Source organism: Phaseolus vulgaris, chromosome 2, assembly GCF_000499845.2.
Source record: "Phaseolus vulgaris cultivar G19833 chromosome 2, P. vulgaris v2.0, whole genome shotgun sequence".
Taxonomy (NCBI): Eukaryota; Viridiplantae; Streptophyta; class Magnoliopsida; order Fabales; family Fabaceae; genus Phaseolus; species Phaseolus vulgaris.
This window is the reverse complement of record NC_023758.2, coordinates 8,681,582-8,700,207: the sequence shown is the minus strand read 5'-3', so window position 1 is coordinate 8,700,207 and position 18,626 is coordinate 8,681,582. Positions and strand designations below refer to the sequence as shown.

The 18,626-nt window shown below is 34.7% G+C and overlaps 2 protein-coding genes across 2 annotated transcripts; both read left to right on the top strand.

Annotated features, from left to right (window-relative positions):
- Positions 1-6,078: 6,078 nt before the first annotated feature.
- Positions 6,079-6,801, top strand: LOC137809008 (uncharacterized). The gene has a single exon (XM_068610149.1). The coding sequence runs from the start codon at positions 6,079-6,081 to the stop codon at positions 6,799-6,801; it is 723 nt and encodes a 240-aa protein (XP_068466250.1).
- A 2,192-nt stretch (positions 6,802-8,993) lies between these two features.
- LOC137809005 (uncharacterized) lies at positions 8,994-9,557 on the top strand. Its single transcript, XM_068610148.1, has one exon. It carries the CDS (start codon positions 8,994-8,996, stop codon positions 9,555-9,557), a length of 564 nt encoding a protein of 187 aa, XP_068466249.1.
- Positions 9,558-18,626: the final 9,069 nt, after the last annotated feature.

Genomic DNA, 18,626 nt, shown 5'->3' with positions numbered 1-18,626 from the left:
CTCCACTTTTAGTCTTAATTTCATCAAATCATTACGAGGTTGTTTCTATTCTCCTGCTACATAGCAGCTGAAGAATTAAAAAATATCTAATAATGTTAAATTATAATTGACATTGATAAAAAAAAACTTTACATTAGTCTTTATTTTTTAAAAAGTATGTTTTTTTATTAAAAAAAATATTCTTTTCATTCATTTCCTTTTGCTATTGGTAAAACTCAACCCAATAAAAATTCAATCAATTTAATAATAATAATAGTAGTAATAGTAAATGATTTTAGGTGTGCTCCACATTTGGGTTATATCAAATTACTAGTTTAAAATATTAATAATATATTAATGGACTATTTCTCTCCACCTATCTATATAAATAAATTAACAGATTGAAAGATTAACTTTTTTTAATAGTGAAAATGCTATGATTTAATTGTAACTTGGTGTACTTAATTTGCAATACCAAAAAAATTGATAAAATTCACAATTATTAATTGTTAGCGTGATACAAATAGAAGCCTATTATTTATTAGGAATAATTTCAAAATTAATAAAAGTTATAAAATGTGTATATTTTGAAAATAATGTGTATGGTATTAATATATTTTTTCTTAAAAAACATGATTAAATAAATGTGGATTTAATAAAACTGAGAGATGAGTGAGGAAAGTAAATTATTTATGACGAAAATTCCTAAAGTGATGCAACAGTGGAGCCACCCAGCAGTAGCTTTCCCTGACGTGAAGTGGGAAATATGGAAATCCATTACACAAAAACAAAGGAAATAAAAGTAAAAATACAAAGGAGATTGCAAAGGTTTAGGGTTGAGAGGAATTAGAATCAGAAGTAGCTATTGCCTAGGAACAACTCATGTGGCAGGCAAGCCAAAAAGCCATGCCTGGAATCACTTCAAAAAGCTTCAACATTCATCATCTCTTGTTTCACAATTAACATCTCATACTTATCAAAACCTATACATAGCCAGCTAAGCATTTCTCTTTGCATTCTACACTCTCTATTCTCCTACATCACCATTTTTGGTCAATTTACCTACACTTTCTATTCTCAACCATTCAAAACATTGTTCTTCTCTTTCCACCTTCTATGCTTTTTCCTCCCACCATATGTCAATATTTTTCAAATACAAATCTTTTACAACTCAACCCTAAAATTTAGTAGATTTAATTCAAAACGTGGGAAGATCTAGTGTGACCCTTCATGCATGCTTATCACATGGTGAGGTATTAGAAAGTAAAATAAGAAATGATAGAAAAATGATGAGTTAGATGCATATAAAGAACACTTTAACAATATGAGCAATATAGTTGAGGTGTTAGATTGGGTAAAATCTTTTTACATTTTGCAGTTTCCACTTCAAGGCAAGTACGATAAAAAAAGAGTGTTATGAATGGGCCATTTTGACAACAAAAGAAGCATGTACAACCACCATAACATATATATCTGTCCTCCCATCCACACATATATATTGGAGTGACTTAGCTTTGTTCATGTGCGCCATATACTTTATTCTGCTTTAAACACAAACTACCCGACACAATCAAGTGAACAAGATGAAAATTATACCCTGTATTTTTTCTGTCTTGGCTGTTTCTTCAACAATGACAGCTCCATGCATATGTGTTTTTTTTTTTCCTTTTTTCAGTAGTTTCCGAGTTCCAACATGGATGTTCCATATTATGCTGCTGAATTGAAGCATCAAATACCCTCCCGTTTTCTTCCTCCAAACAAATGGAGCACACCATGTGCATAATCTCAGCTACCCTACGTAATTAATAATGTTCACTCGGTTTAACTCAACCTCCAAAACTAATCTTCACACTTTAGATCGAGTATTTCGACCTTATATAAGTAGTAATTAACATTAATGTCATATTGGCATCTAATTTTAGGAATCTTTCATAATCTAAAACTATACTCTATCTTGGATCCTACCTTGCATACGGACAAACACTCCCAACAGTGATTATTATCCTAGAAAGAGAAAACCCAGCTTTGTGTTTGTACATTTATTCTTGATGTTTCTCTTTCACGGCCAGGTTCTTTCTGTAGGATAGGGAAGGATCAATCAATTCTGAGCCATATATAGAAGAGTTTTTGTTGCATTATTTTCAAACCTCAATTTAACGGTTCACATAGTTTGGAATTCCTAATTGAAAACCAAATAGGTATCTAATAAAACAACGAATCTGCTATTTTTTCTTCTCTGGTGTAGACCCAGCATGCACCTACCTACCTGCACTTAACTTAAATGTCTTACACAAACCTACCATATGATTATTAGTTAACAGCTGTGTATTAGTAGTATGGTTTGAGACAACAAAGTAAAGGTTTGGCTTGATTAATATTAATTTCTTACAGCTAATTAATTACGTTTTCTATGCATGTTCTAGAGTCATGTTTCAATAAAATCTTGATCCCTTTGTTGCCAACAATGAGAGTTAGCTCAAATGCTATATGATCTGACAACGTTAACGAAAAGCTCTTTTTCTTGTGGTTTTTGGTTGTATCAACTACCCCAATTTGTCACTTTGGAATTGGATTTCGTAATTTGTTTTCCTTTTCTCCTTTCTAATGCTTTGTCAAGAAAAGACAGTGTTGGATGCTTGTAAGTAACATATTACTTAAATTCTCTTTCATTTGTATTTCACATTTTTTTGTATCTCACAACTTTCAACCAATATATATTGTTGTCAATCGTATAGTTGATTTGTGACTCTTTTCCTCGTTTGGGAATGAGTGTGTTAGAGAAGTATGCAACAAAATGTTTGTTATGTATAAGGAATGAATTACTCCTGAAATGGTTCTATTTATTTATTTGTTATTGTTAATAAAAAAAATGTCTTTGTTGGAAACATAAGAAATGAGAGAATGACATCCTCTTGAGCACTATAAACCATGTGCAAGAAGAATGGAAGCAGTGGTGTACAGAGATTTTGAGGGAGAAAGAAGAAGAAAAGTGAAAAATATTCTCTATTTCGCATTTTATTTTCAAATTTGTGAAATTATGGAAATGCAGTTTTTTCATTTCTTAGTGACATGACCTTTCCTGAGTGGTGCTCAAATAAAAGCATAATTTCATGTATGACTCTTCACAAGTTTCTTCGTAATGACTTTTGAAAAAAAAAATGATATGAAATGCATTTTTTCATAAATTAAAATTAAAAAGAATAAAAATTAATTTATATATGAATTATATTTAACTTATAGAAATACTCGTTTATTTTTTCTATTTGTTTCTTTTATTATAAAAATTATCGTGGAATTTTATTTACACATATCCTTATATAAGACATATTTAGTTTAAAGAGAAGAGTTCATTGCTTAACAATACCCACTAACATTTTTAAATCTTCTTAAACTTTATAAGGGGCTTTGTTTTACTAGTCAAACTTTTTAAAAGACCAAAATGTAGCACAATCATGTAAAATGACTAAAACCAAAAGTCCAAACTTTGACATAGGATTGAAGGATGTAGGAGAAGATTGAACGTTTCAATTTGGGAAGCTCTGCACTCATCACTAGTAAGTACAAACAAAAATATGAATTTATAAAATATTGGTTTAAGGAAAAACATTTCTACTTCGATTATTTCTGCAACCAAATAAAAAATATATATTATATTAGTTGTAGAAAGTCACCATCAACAGTGTAATGTCTTGCGTAAACTACAAAAATTATCTTTGTAACTCATGATGTAGAAATTAGATTTTACATTATAGTTGAATAAAGAGCTCCGGCGAGGGAAGGAAGTTTCGCAGACTGGCGGACACTTCGTTTTTCTTTATTAACTTTCCTGAATATTTTATGGAGAGAGATCTTTGGAAGGTTTTCCAAAGGTGGGGAAGGGTTATGGACGTCTTTGTTTCAAGAAAGCTCAATGCAAGGAATAGGAAGTTTGGTTTTGTAAGGTTCCAAGGTGTGAAGGATGTTTTTTCTCTGGAAAGAGAGTTGAGTGCATTCTGGATTGGCACTTGGAAGATGCAGGTGAACCTTCCCAAATATCAGAGGAAGGATGGACCAAGGAAGCAAAGGAATGAAGGGTCTAGATTAGGGTGGAACCCAAAACTGAGCACAACGAGCGGGAAGGGGAAGCAGACGGAGCAAGTTTCGTTCGCTCAAGTTGTTTTAGAGGGGGTAGTCAAGATCGGAACAGGCGAGAACGTGAGTAGCTCTCTGGGGGGTCAGGTCGATTATCAGTTTACAGTGGAGGTAGAATAGGATGATTCGTTAGAAGGAAGCTATGTTGGTAGTTTGAAAGAGCTTCCAAGCATGCATGTGATTAAGGAGAGCTTTGTGATGGGAGGTTTCAGCCTAGTCAAAGTGAGATATCTTGGTGGCAAGTTTGTTCTGCTTTCATGCGATGATGGAGGGAGTCTGCGGAACATCATAGCAGACAACAGGCCATGGTTCGACGAAGTTTTCTCAGCGGTTACCCCCTGGGATGGTTCGTTCGAACTGACAGAACGTTATGCATGGATTCGTTGTAGTGGAATCCCGTTACAGTTCTGGTGCAATCACAACTTTTCCAAAATAGGGGCCGTTGTGGGGGAGGTGGTGGAGGTTGACGAAGCAACTAAGAGAAGAGAAACAATGGAGTTTGCTCGGTTTAGAGTTAAAACAACGGTCAGAACAACAGTCAATATGGAGAAGGAGTTTTGTATCAATGGAAGGTCGTGTAAGGTGGCCTTCGTTGAAGAGGTGTGCGTCCCAGAGTGGAGACTTGGCAAGTGGGATGGCGGCGCTTCAGAGGTAGACATCGAAGCAAGCTCCGAAGAAGGAAGCGTAGGCGCTAGTTTGTGCGATTCTGTGGGGTCGGAGCTTGGGATGGCCGAAGATGGAGGTGTGGGCGCCGTCGGGGAAGGAGGAATGGAGGATGAAGAGACGGTTCAGGGCAAGTTGGATCCGGTTTGTCTTGGTAAGGGGCGCCAACTACATGAGGGATTGGTTCAAGATCATTTAAGAGGGTCATTGAATGTGCACGGTAATTCTTTGAGAGAGAAAGTGGTTTTAGTGGGTGGGCACGGTTCTCTTAGCTTTTCAAAGAAAGAGAAAGTGGAATCCTACGTAGAGGTGGCTAGTTCCAAGGAGACCAAGTCAGCAGATGAAAAGGCAAGGAGTAATGGTGGTATAGGCGTGAGTAGGCGCATTATGAGTGGTTCCGAGAGGGCTGGAGCGCCGTTCCAAGCGTTTCAAGCGCCGTTTCAAGAAGTAGGAGTGCAAGAAGTTAATGATTGTGGGCCCTCTTCTTTAAAGGAGTGTTCCCTTATGATTGGGTGCGTGGAAAATGGTGTTTTACGAGAGAAAAGAGAGGTGGGGAATTTAAAGTGTCAAAGTGCACTTATGAAGTCGTTCAAAAAGTTTTTGCGCGTCTAGGATGGTAGTCACGAAGAAGAAGAAGTAGGAGCCGGGATTGATTCAGAATAGACGAGTTTCGTGAGTAGGGTCGATGATTAGGTAGGGACAAGACCATCTTTGTACGAATTGGAACAGTCTGGGACCAGTGTGGCTAGAGATGGAGTTGACGAGCATTCGTTAATACTCGTAAAGATTCTCCCAAAGTCTCCAGTAGTCCAAGGTTTGACTGATAGCGGATCGGCAGACCCTAAAAAGTTAGATGAAGCGGAGGAGGCAAGGCGGTCAGAGGCGTCAAAGTCGAGAGAAGGCGGGTGCGCTTTCCATCCGGGAGGGCAGTCTGAGGTTTTGGGGGCGGGTATGGAAGATGAAGTGGAAGGTGGGGGCAACATCGTTGATATGGAGGGCAGGTCGTCGGGCTCGGATGGAGAAGTTGTAGGAAGACAGTCCTTAGTGGATCAAGTTTTTTTGGTTCACCAAATAGGCAGTTCGTCGAATTCGCTATTCACTTCTGACAGTGCAATTGAGAATTGTAACAGGATTTTTTGGGTGAAGACAGATAAGAATATGGCTGCAAGTGTCTGAGAGTAGGGAAAGAAGCTGGGTTTTCGTTTGCTGATCGAGAAGAGGCAGTTTTAAATGGTATTTATTCGTTATCTAATCAAGGCGGAGTGACTACGAGAAGGATGTGGAAAGAGAGGAGCAAGCTTGTTAATGAAGATTCTTAGTTTGAATATTAGAGGGGTAGGCGGGGCTGTTAAAAGGAATTATGTCAGGGATTTGATCAGTAGGGAGCAGGTGGACATGGTGTGTTTACAAGAGACAAAGTGTTCGGATTTTAGTAGGGAAAAGGTGTGTCTTATTTGGGGAACCAACGAAGTGGAATGGGTGGAAAACAAAGCAGTTAATAGTGCAGGTGGGGTGATTACGATGTGGAGCAACAAGGCATTTCAGTTGTCTAGTTTCGTAAATGGAAGGAACTTTTCGGTGTTAGAAGGGGCTTGGAAGAGGGGCTTTGGAACCCACGTAACCATTGTGAATATTTATTGTCCAGGATCTTTTCGGGAAAAGAAAGAGATGTGGAATGAGATAAGTAGTATTAGACAGGGTCAGTTAACGAAGGCTTGGTGCATCATTGGAGACTTTAATTGTATAAGAAGGCAGAAGGAAAGGAAGAGTTTGGTGTCGTGCTCTGACTACTCTAGAGAAATAAAGGGGTTTAATGATTTCATTGAAAGCTCTGAGTTGGTCGATATTCCGTTGGTGGGCAGGAAATTTACTTGGTTCAAGCCCAATGGTTTGGTGAAAAGCAGGATTGGCAGGGTGTTGGTTTCTAAGGAGTGGTTGGAGTTATGGCCAAACAACCAACAATTTGTCTTAAATAGATCAATCTCAGATCATTGTGCTGTTATTCTGAAGGAAGTCTCAGTGGATTGAGGTCCGAAGCCTTTTAGGTTTTTGGATGTTTGGATGAAGGATAGTAGTTTCAAGGAGTCTGTGAGTTCGAGCTGGTATGCTTACAAGGTGACAGGAGGGGGAATTTTTGTGTTTAAAAAGAAGCTGAAAAAGTTAAAAGCAGACCTAAAGGTGTGGAACAGGGAAGTATTCGGAGATGTGAATCAGGCTAGTAAGGAAATCTAGAAAAGGTTAGACGAGTTAGATTCTCGCGACGATGAAGACGGGTTGATGGAGTCAGAAAGGGATGAAAGAAAGTCTCTCTTTGCTAAACTAACCGAGTCCAAGTCCAAACAAGAGGCGATCTTATTTCAGAAAGCAAGGCAGAATTGGATAAAGCAAGGGGATCACAATACAAAGTTCTTTCATTCTGCAGTAAAGTGGAGGAGGGCAAGGAATCAGTTACATGGAATTATTGATAATAATAAATGGTGCAATGATAAGGAGGAGGCAAAGGATAAGGTTCGTAAGTACTTTGAAGAAAGGTTTGCCCGGAACGATGTTTGTCAGGTCACATTGGATAAGGTTAGATTCAATACCATATCGGAAGCTGATAATGTTATGTTAGTCAGCGATTTCTCAGAAGAAGAGGTGAGAGATGCGATCTGGGGGTGTGACAGTTCAAAAAGTCCTGGTCCCGACGGGTTTAACTTTGGTTTTATAAAATCTTGTTGGGACATTCTGAAGAAGGATGTGATGAACGCAGTAAAAGATTTTGCTGGTTTTGGATGTTGGCCAAGAGGATCAAACTCATCATTCCTTTGTTTGATTCCAAAAGTTGAAAATCCTCAACAGATGGGGGAGTTTAGACCTATCTCGTTAGTAGGTTGCCTGTATAAGATCATCTCTAAGGCGTTTTCCTTGCGCCTGAAAAAGGTGATCGGAAAAATTACTGACATAAGACAATCGACTTTTTTAGAAGGAAGAGGTTTGTTGGATAGCGTGCTTATTGCAAATGAGGTTCTTGAGGATTACAAGAGAAAGAGAAAACAAAGTATCTTCTTTAAAGTCGACTATGAGAAGGCATACGATTCGGTGAAATGGGAATTTTTATATTACATGCTAAGGAGGTTGGGTTTCTGCGCTCGTTAGATTCGATGGATTAAGGGATGCCTGGAGTCAGCATCGGTGTCGGTCCTAGTTAATGGAAGCCCTACTAGGGAGTTCTTTCCTAGAAAGGGTCTTCGTCAAGGCGACCCGCTTGCTCCTTTTCTCTTCCTTATTGTGGCGGAGGGGTTAGCTGGGGTGTCAATGGTAGCAGAGGAAAAGAAGCTGATTGACAGTTTGGAGGTTGGGAAGGATAAAGTAAAGGTAAATATGTTATAGTATGCGGACGATACCCTGTTCTTTTGTAAGGCAAATACCAAAAGTGTCTTTAAAATCAGGGCGATCCTGCAGTGTTTTGAGCTCTCTTCTGGGTTAAGGATTAATTTTGCGAAGAGTAGGATTGGAGGGACGGGGATGGACCAGGTCACACTTCAAAGATTTGCAGCGATTCTTAATTGCGATACGATGGTTACTCCGTTCATTTACTTGGGTCTGCCAGTTGGAGGGAGTCACAAGCGCGTTGTGTTTCGGAACGAGGTGATTGAGAAAGTGCAGGCTAGATTAAGCAGGTGGAAGGGAAGAAGTTTGTCGATGGCTGGGAGGATTTGTCTGATTAGGTATGTGCTTTCTTCTATTCCGTTATTTTTTATGTCGTTGTTCAGATTGCTTTCTGGGGTGGCAAGGAAGTTGGTCAAGTTGCAAAGGGATTTTCTTTGGGGTTCGGGTGCAAACGGGAGGAAGATCGCTTGGGCTCCCTGGAACCTGGTTTGTAAACCTCGTGAGTTTGGGGGGCTTGGAATAATAGATATGAGATTGTTTAATTTGGCTCTATTAGAGAAGTGGATATGGAGGTTGGGCTCGGCTGAGGTAGGCCTTTGGAAGGAAATCATTTTTTCTAAGTACGGTGGGTGGAGATATCTGGGAGAGGCAGGTAATGGTAGGAGTTGTTCTCTTTGGTGGAAGGATTTGAAGGAAGTTTGGTCTTCGGAGGGGTGGGGGAGATGTTTCGAAGACAGTTTTGAGTGGAAGGTAGGTGATGGGAAGGACATTTATTTCTGGAAGGATAGTTGGTTGATGGGTGAGGCGTTCCAAGACTTTTTTCAATTAGCTCTAACAAAAATGCAAAAATGTCGGAACTTGGGTCTTGGTCTAATGGGAGATGGGTTTGGGGACTTGTTTGGAGAAGGCCTTTTTTCGAATGGGAGAAGCCGGCGGCGGATCAGTTGAGTCAGCTCCTGCTTGGGGTTGAGGTTGCCATAGGAGAGACTGATAGATGGTTTTGGAAGGGTGGGGGTATTCAGTCTTTTACAGTTAGCTCTGCTTACAACCTTATCAGGAAGGATAATGAGGTGGTTTCCTCGCAGGTGTTTAGAAAGTTGTGGAGGAGTAAGGCAATTCCATCTGCAATGGTTTTGGCTTGGAGGATGATGGAAAACAAGCTTGCTACTAGGGTCAATCTTAGTAGAAGAGGGGTGCAGTTAGAAAGCTTGAGGTGCGTGTTGTGCGGGAAGGAGGAGGAATCGAGTAGGCATCTGTTCTTTGGATGTTTGTTTGCTTGGCGTGTTTGGTGTTTATGTTTTAAGTGGCTAGGAATCCTGTTTGTGACTCATATTGAGCCAAGGTTCAACTTTGATCAATTTAGTTTGAGCTTACCTTCGGAGACGGGTCTGGTTGTTTGGAACACGATCTAGGTAGGGGTGATTAGTGAGATTTGGAGCCACAGGAATCGTATAATTTTTAATAGAGGAGTGGCAGACGAGTATGAGGTCTTTGCGTTGGCACAGGTAAAGGCATGGTCTTGGGTCTCAACAAATTCCCGGTTAGTTTCGTTCTCCTATTCTGATTGGTGTTTGGCTCCTTTGGAGTATACGAGGTTAGTTTCTTGAGGTTTTTTCACTTGGTTTTTTAAGGGTAAGAAGAGTTGGGTTGGATTTTGAAAGTTAGTAGCTGTATAGCGTTATATGTATAAGGGTTGAACCACCCCTGAAGTGGTTCTATTTTATTTATTAATTATTGCCGATAAAAAAAACATTATAGTTGAATAAGGAATTCATGAAATATTTGTTATGGATTACAAAAATCACTTAAATAGAATATCTTATACATGTTAGAATTACTACAAGAAAAAATAGCTTAAAGTCGACAAACAATTGTAATAAATAAAAAAAAGCTCAGCGTTAATTAAAAATTATTGTTGATTTTGTGTTACATAAACAAGAGATACACTAATTAAAGTATTGAAACTAAGTTGGTAGCATTAATTTTGGAGACCAATGTAATTTTTAATTAAAACAGTTCAGTATTAATCATACAAATACTTTTTATTTTAAAATTTATTTAACTTAACATCAGCTTAGTTGATACAAAATAAAATTTATGTGTAAAATTAAATTAATTTGTGTTGATTTGACCAATTTTAATCACAATAATTTAAAAAGAAAAGTTTCTCATACAATGTCTCCAAAAAAATTGTAGTGGATGAAGGAGATGAGGGGAAGACTGTGAATGAAAGATATATGTATAAATGAAGGTGATGAGAGTAGATAAAGGAGATGGTGTGGATAAAGAAAATGAGTGTGGATAAAAGAGATGAGTATGAATGAGTGTGGTTGAAGGAGATTTGTGAGAAGATTTACATAGAATGTGAGAAGATTTACATAGAAAGTGAGAATAATTGTGAGTGAAAACATTTGTCTCTTTTAAATCTGAACCTTTGGAATAAAAATAATTTATGATTCCTATTCCTTACAAATATGCAAAAATTTAGAGTATTTAAATTAATGTTAAATAAGTAATAAGATAAATAAAATTATTGTCTTAATTACTATGGAAAAATTAGGTTTAGGGTTACTCATATTTTTCGTGAAGGGAATGTGTGTGCTGATAAGTTGCCTAATTTATGATTTATTCATAAAGAATCCTTTTATTGGTATAATAGGCTTCCATCTAGTCTGTTCTCAGAATTCTTTATTAATAGGTATAGTCTACCTATATATCGTTTTTGTTAACATATGAGTTTTGGTCTAGTCCTACCATATTTTTGTATTTTCTTTCTTTTTCTTTTTTTAATAATACTTTTTTCATGTGATGACAAATGATTGTTGTTACTTGAGGTGTCAGCCTAACTGAGATGTCAAATAGCATAGTGATGCCTAACATGAAAGCTTTTTATAAAAAATAAAATAAAATTATTATCCTCTTAACCGACACTAACTTAAAAATATATAAACAATATTAGCGTCAATTATGTTGATGCTAACCTCGTTTATTTTTAATATTTATGTTAGTTAACATCGGTTAAGTCGAAGTTAGTTTGACACTATCATAAATAGTTTTACTTATTCGAAAGAGTTAAAAGTAGTTATTGTCATCTTGCCAACTCTATTAGTGTCAAACATTAAGTACATTTTATTAGCATCGGCTTAACTGACACTAATCTGACATTAACATAAATATTTATTTATTAAAAAAAGTTAAAAAATAGTTAACATCAACTTAAAATTGGCTAGGTCGAATCCATCAACAAATAAATTAGTTAAGAAATATTTTATGTTTTTTAATTTTTTTATAAAAAATTTAACCTTTAACGTCGTGTTAGAGTCAACTCCGACTCTAGTAGCATCACAATTTTGCTTACACTAATATTTGAAAGTTAATTTGATATTTTCTTGTAGTTAATGGTAGTTTAGTCTTCATGTTATTGTTGTATTTACATATCTATACATTTGTGTTGTCTTGCATCTTTAAACTTTCTATTAAGGCTATTAGAAACTTTATTCCTCTTCCTTTCCATGTATCATCATCCTTTGTTTAATTTTCATCATACTATCTAGAGTTTGGTTTGTGATTGGAAGCTATTGTAGCATGGTACAATCTTAGTGAGTAATTTTTTTTTCCTTATCCAGTTTGTGACTCTGTTTGCAATCTTACTCGATTTATGCCCTTTCTCCATCATCTCAACTCTTTTTTCTCTGGTTTTGTTTCAGTTATCTACTATAAGAAATTTCGAAAGTTTCTTGTTACTCAATCATATGTTATCTATACATCATCCTTAAAAAGTGTGTCTTCCTCTAATTCATCAAGTATGACTCATTCCTTATGGATCCTTTATTCTCGTGCGCCACATCACCTGTCATATGATCCTATGTCTTTTTGTCCTTAAATTTCATCTCACCTATACCTAATATGACATTGATGGCTCCTGAATGTCATTAGCAAGTATTGGATTTACACTACTGCAAAATGATTTTAGACAATAGTTTTTAAAGCCCTTAGGCAGTGTTTTAAAATCATAGTCTATGTGTATGTCGTCTACAATTTTGAATTATAGACGACGACTAACCAATTGTAGTTTATAACACAACTATAGATAGCGGTTATTAACAGAACCACTATTGATACCATTTTCTGGATCTTTTATATAAGGAGTCATCATAGACTACAATTATATCTAAACTCGTAGTCTATGATCCATTATAAGCAGCAGTTTTATCCATAACCACGCCTATAGTGTCTCATAAACTACTGTTTATGTTATACCCGTAGTCTATAATGAGTTTTTTTTATATATAAAAATCAGTTTGTTTAATGAGTTTCCTCTTCTTATTTAATCTATGCATTTTAAAAGCTCAGTCAGAAAATCAAATTCACATTTATTCAAACAATTATATATATATATATATATTTTGATAAATCATTTATATCCACAAATATATATCTACTCCTATCTATTTGGATAGATAATTTCTTATACATTAGAAGCATGCAATATAACATAACACTTAAGAAGATATAAACTTATTCATCATCTATCCTAGAATGTTATTGAACCTGATAAAATATGTGGCCAAACATTCCTCACATAGTCCAATGAGGCCGAATTTAGTGGTTCAACATCCATAAAATACTGCAATACATAATAAGTAGAAATTACTGTTTAAAGTTCAGATAGTTTATTATAAACAATAATTTAAATATACTCGCTTCCAACCTCCGTTAATGCCAAGTGTTATAGTGATAGTCATCCATTGCATAACATCGTAGCCACACTCATACCCTCTCGGTTGTTTATTACACTACAATTCAATATTAATTAAAAGTTAATATTGATATTTTGACAAACAATGAAGAGAGGAAGACAAAAAGTTAATTAATGAAAATTACAAACATTTAGGATCAACCATGTAAGCTTAAGACACTTTGAACTTTGTTGACTTCTCAGTATGATATATTTATGGCATGAGTTAATTAAAAAAAAAACTTGTTAGAAGAAGTTTAAGTATTATACACAAGTAAATTGATAATGTAACTACATATCCACTATTTGCTTAAAACATGAACTTTCTAAAATAAAATAATATTTATCGAGAGTCGAACACCCCCGGATCCAATACCAACATGTATAACACAATTTGTTTAAATACATCAAATCCAATATAAATCAATCAATTATAATTTACAAATCTAACTTTACAAATATAACTAATAATCTAACTAATTAATAATTTCAACCTAACAATTCCAATCTAACAATTTAAACAAAAAATAAATTATACTTATAATTTAAAATATAATAACCTAATTAAAAATAATAACTTTACATCAAATTCAATATAAATTAATAATAACTACAAAAAAACATATAAATTAACATACTCATGAAAAATAATTATTATAAAAACAAAAATATTTAAATATTTATATAACAATATAAAATAAAAAAATTTACTAAACTGATGGTGGTGGGTAGCGGTAGCACGGGAGGGACAATGCAAGGTGCGGAGGAGACCAAAAAGCAGTAGAGAAGTCTAGGAGATGGAAGCCCAAGAAGGAAGCAACATAGAAGAGCAATGAAAGGGAAAACGAGACAACGACGATGTAGGGAAGAAGGAAATGGGAGGAAGAGAATGAAAATAAACGCGTAATGAGGCGTGCATTTCCCAATAGGGTTAAAATAAACAACACATAGACAACGATTTTACCTAATAATCGTAGTCTATGCCAAAATTTGAACAATAGACTACGTTTTGTCCAAAACTGTAGTCTATGTCAAGCTTAAACCATGGTTTATATGAACAACCATAGTCTATGCCTAAAATTTGAACAATGGATTGCAGTTTTATCTTGAACCCTATTATTAGACGACACTACTACTTGAATCAGCGTCTATAGACATTGTTAAACGCGCTTTTTGCACTAGTGCTATCTCCATATCTACTTTGTCCCTTTCATATGTCTACTATATTCCCAATCTTACTTTGAATATTGTCTTTGTTGGTCAATTATGTGACTTTGGTCACTCAATTTTGTTTTTCTCCACAAATTGTTATGTGCAAGATCCTCAATTCGGGAGGTTGATTGGGACAAGTTGTAGATAGATGGGACTTTATATATTGGATGAGTTGAAGGTTCCAACTATTGCAACCTCCACTTTTTTGCATTTTGAATTCTGCACTATATATCTTCTATTTATGACATTCTCATCTTGAACATGTTTCTTCCTCTAGGTTAAAACACTTAGTCTGCACTAGAGTTTTAAGCAAGTTACAAATCATTGATATTTCTTATTGTTTTGGTTGTAAAGTTTCCCAATTTATCATTTTACCTTTCACCAATAGTGTTTCAACCTCTCATGCACCTTTTGACTTTGTTCATTATGATGTATAGAGTCTATCATCGATTCTGACAAAAGGGTGGATTTCGCTATTATGTCTCTTTTATTGATGATCATACTCGTTATTGTCGGGTTTATCTTTCCAAGTACCTCTTGTGATTGTTGATCCTTCATCTTCTTGGTATCCTCCAAGTGTTTGCAAATCCCCAAATCACATGATTTTTTAATTCTTTTTATTTTTCTTCCTTTGTTTCCTTCTTAACTACAATTCATATTTTGTTTGAACCCTCTTCCTATAAAGAGGTTGTCCTAAATCCATTTGGAATATGCTATGTAAGAGGACTTGGTATTTCTTCCTTTAGAAAATAAGTCATTGGCTCTCGATGGGACTACAAGATTAAATCGAAGTCAGATAGGTATATTGAACATTCACTACAAGAAAATCATAAAATATAAACTAATTTTAGAGACAAAAAATAATTAGTTGCTATAGTGACTAAATTAGAGACCATTTTAGAGACTAAAAAAACCTTTGGTTTCTAAATTAGTTTCTATTATTGTTAAATGGTTTCTAAATTGGTATCTAATTAACTACCAATATTTTTGCTACCAAATTTAGAATCTAAATAATTGGTAGTTAAAATCTTGGTAGCTAATTAGATACCAATTTAGAAACTATTTAACAATAATAGAAACTAATTTAAAAATCAATTGTTTTTTAGTTTCTAAAATGGTCTCTAATTTAGTCACTATAACAACTAAATATTTTTGGTATCTAAATGGTTTCTATTTCATGATTTTCTTGTAGTGATTGCACTAGCTGAAGGATTCTCGCAAAATATAGGGAATAGGTTATGCATAAACATTTACCTTATTTATGAAGAGGATTACTGATGAGTACAAGAAAATCATGAAATAGAAATTAATTTTAGAGACAAAAAAATAATTAGTTGCTATAGTAACTAAATTAGAGACCATTTTAGAAACTAAACAAATTTTGGTTTCTAAATTGGTTTCTATTATTGCTAAATGGTTTCTAAATTGGTATCTAATTAGCTACCAAGGTTTTAACTACCAAATATTTAGATTCTAAATTTGGTAGCAAAAACCTTGCTTGCTAATTAGATACCAATTTAGAAACCATTTAACAATAATATAAACTAATTTAGAAACCAATTGTTTTTAGTCTCTAATTTAGTCACTATAGTAACTAATTATTTTGTCTCTAAAATTGGTTTCTATTTCATGATTTTCTTGTAGTGATAATTTTATTCACACTTAATAGCTTTAATCATAGATTCGTTGACTGTAATCATGAATAAATCTATTATTTTAATTAAGATTCATCAAATTGATTTTATTTGGGCCTTAACCGTTATTTTTGTTAGTTTTGTATTTTTAGAGTAGATGGTCTAATATTTCTAAGGATAGACGATCTGAATGAAGCGTTTTATGACTATAACTGAGCCAAATATGTGAAAGCCCAAGTTGATTCTTTGAATCAAAACAGAAAACAAAATCTAAGGAGAAGAATAAAAGAAAAAAATCTACAATATACCATAAACAAAATTAGAAGCAAATCCTCAACAAAATAAAAAAAAAACATCGTAATAAAACTGGAAATAGAATAAGGTACTGAATAAATTAGTGGACACATATTTCATTAATGAGATTCAATTGTCTTTGGCTAGCGCATGTTTGGTCAATTCAATTCTATTTAGATGATTGAATGAATGATATATTTATTAATTGATAAAGAATTCATTGCTGGAAAAGCTTTAGAGTCAACTTGTTTTTGTTTTTTTGTTTTATATTCTCTACTTTATTTTTTTTGCACAACAATCTCAACCCCTTTTATTTTCATTATTATTTCTAACTCTTTTAACTGTAGATAGAGATGACAATGTGGGCTGGCCCGCCCCGCGTAGAATATGTGGGTTGATTTTATTGGCTTGCATGAAGGTTAGTTTGCGGGTCTACGGACCAATTTGCGGGTCTACGGACCAACTCGCATAAGAAATACTTTTTTTTAAATTAATGAAAAATAAATTTTTCTATATCAATTTTGAATAAATTTAATTTTTTGTCTTATTTAGATGAATTAGGTAAATGGTTTCACAATATTATTTGTTGAACAAGGAAGTTTTGATGAATTCCAAATTTGTCAGGAAGACCTGTTGTTGTGTGTGTGTCTAGTTAGGTAGATTTTGTATTGTTAATTTGCATCCAGTTATTGTCCAAGTTAATATGATTTGAAATCTCGTTTAAATGTTTTGTTTTTCAAATCCGTGTTTATTTTAATTAGTTGATTCATATTTTAATCAGTTGTAACAACTTTTGTTTAAGTCTAGTGATTACAACAAGTATTTTAACAAATTAATTTATTGTATCAATCGGTTAAAAACACTTAAAGGTTTTTATAGAATTTAAAAAATATTTTTTTTCTTTTTGTCTTTTCTGTTAAGTCAAATCAACAAGTTATTTTGATAAATGAACCAGTTTTTTATATGGTGATTTCAACATCAAATGAAAACAATCAGTTAGTTTCAAAAATCAATTAAATGATTTTAACATAATACTGTTATGTTTTTCAAACTATTTTAATTGATTTAAACTGATTTCATCAAAGGATCAAACTGTTTTAACAATCTTTCAAAAGTCTATATAAAGATGTTTTTCTGATCATTAAAAAAAAGAATTGCATAACACTTTTCAAGAGAGAAAATCAAATTGTTTTAGAATCATTCTTGAAGATTGCATTTCAATCTTGGGTCATTGTTGTAGTGTGAAATAGGTTATGGGTTAACATTTCTGTTGTTCTTCAATTGTATATAACCCATGTGTATTCAAAATTCATTTTTCTTTACGGTACTATATTGTAAACAGATTCAAATAGGTTTCTGAAATTTGTGTATTGTTAAGAGTGTTGTGTGTTCTTGAAGGGTTCAAGATCAATATTCTTTGCTATTTTTGTAATCTAGTTTGTTTCCATTAGTAATATTCTCAATGGTGTGTGGACTACTGGATATAGCTCTTGGTTAAGAGTGAACCAGTATAATTCTTTTGTGTGATCTCTCTCTTTCTCTTTCGTACTCGGATATTAGTGATATAAACTATTTTCAGTGTTTTGCACATAAAACAATCAATTGATTTCTAAAATCAACAAATCTTACAAAATCAATTCACCCCCTCTTGTCTCAAGCCACATATTCTGATGGAGGAGGGCCAAGCACATCTAGCCAAGGCAGCCAAAGCCCAAACCATGAAGAGCGTCTAGACCAAGGAGAGAGTCTAGCTCCAAGGAATGAGCGTCTAGGACGTGAAGAAGGGAGGCTACCCATGGAGCGTCTAGATGTGGAACTAGACCGTCTAGGTCCTCTCACAAGGTCAATGGCTAAGCATGTACAAGCACAAGTGGATGAAGCCACGGATGGAAGAGAGAAAGCCTTGTATATGTTGCATAAAGGCCCAATAGGGGTACTTAGTAGATAGGGTAGTGTAGAAAGCACATTTGAAGGAAACATTCTAGAACCTTGCTAGGTGTGACCGGTCATAGCACATGGCCTAAGCTTTGCATTTCATTTGGTTTACATTTCATTATGTATTAGCTTAAGAATCACGGCCATCTAGCTTATAAATAGGGAGGCCATCTCTTTGTATTTGCAAGTTTATTGTGAGTAAAGTTATGCTGCCCATTTGTGCTCAACTTTGCTTCTCCCTAGAATCCTAGGCTCTAAACTTCAATTCCTTCATCTTTTCCCTTGGGCTGGCCGAACCACCCAATACCCATACTTAACATGCACCTACAAGATCAACACCACTCTTAGGAGGATCTTGCACACCTTCATTCATTGCTTCCGCCCCATTACTCTACATTGATTCAAGAAGAACTTCATGAAATGCCATCATTTGGTATCATGAGCTTTGGTTCTTCAAGATGAGTAGCTCTTGGTCTTTTCAATTTTAGTTCTTCTTTATTTCATTTTGTCATTTAATTTCCATACTTGTCTTGCTGTTTTTTACATTTTAATTTGTTCTTGGTGTGCTTTGTGGAAGATCCAACCGAAGCACTCTTGTTCAATTGATCTTGAACAAGTTCTTGTGCAATTTGTGATAGGATTCCATACACCTTTGAGTTGCTATTTTC

Excerpts from the sequence above, each read along its gene's own strand:
- LOC137809008 (XM_068610149.1), top strand. The coding sequence starts at position 6,079 with ATGAAGATTCTTAGTTTGAATATTAGAGGGGTAGGCGGGGCTGTTAAA.
- LOC137809005 (XM_068610148.1), top strand. The coding sequence starts at position 8,994 with ATGTCGGAACTTGGGTCTTGGTCTAATGGGAGATGGGTTTGGGGACTT.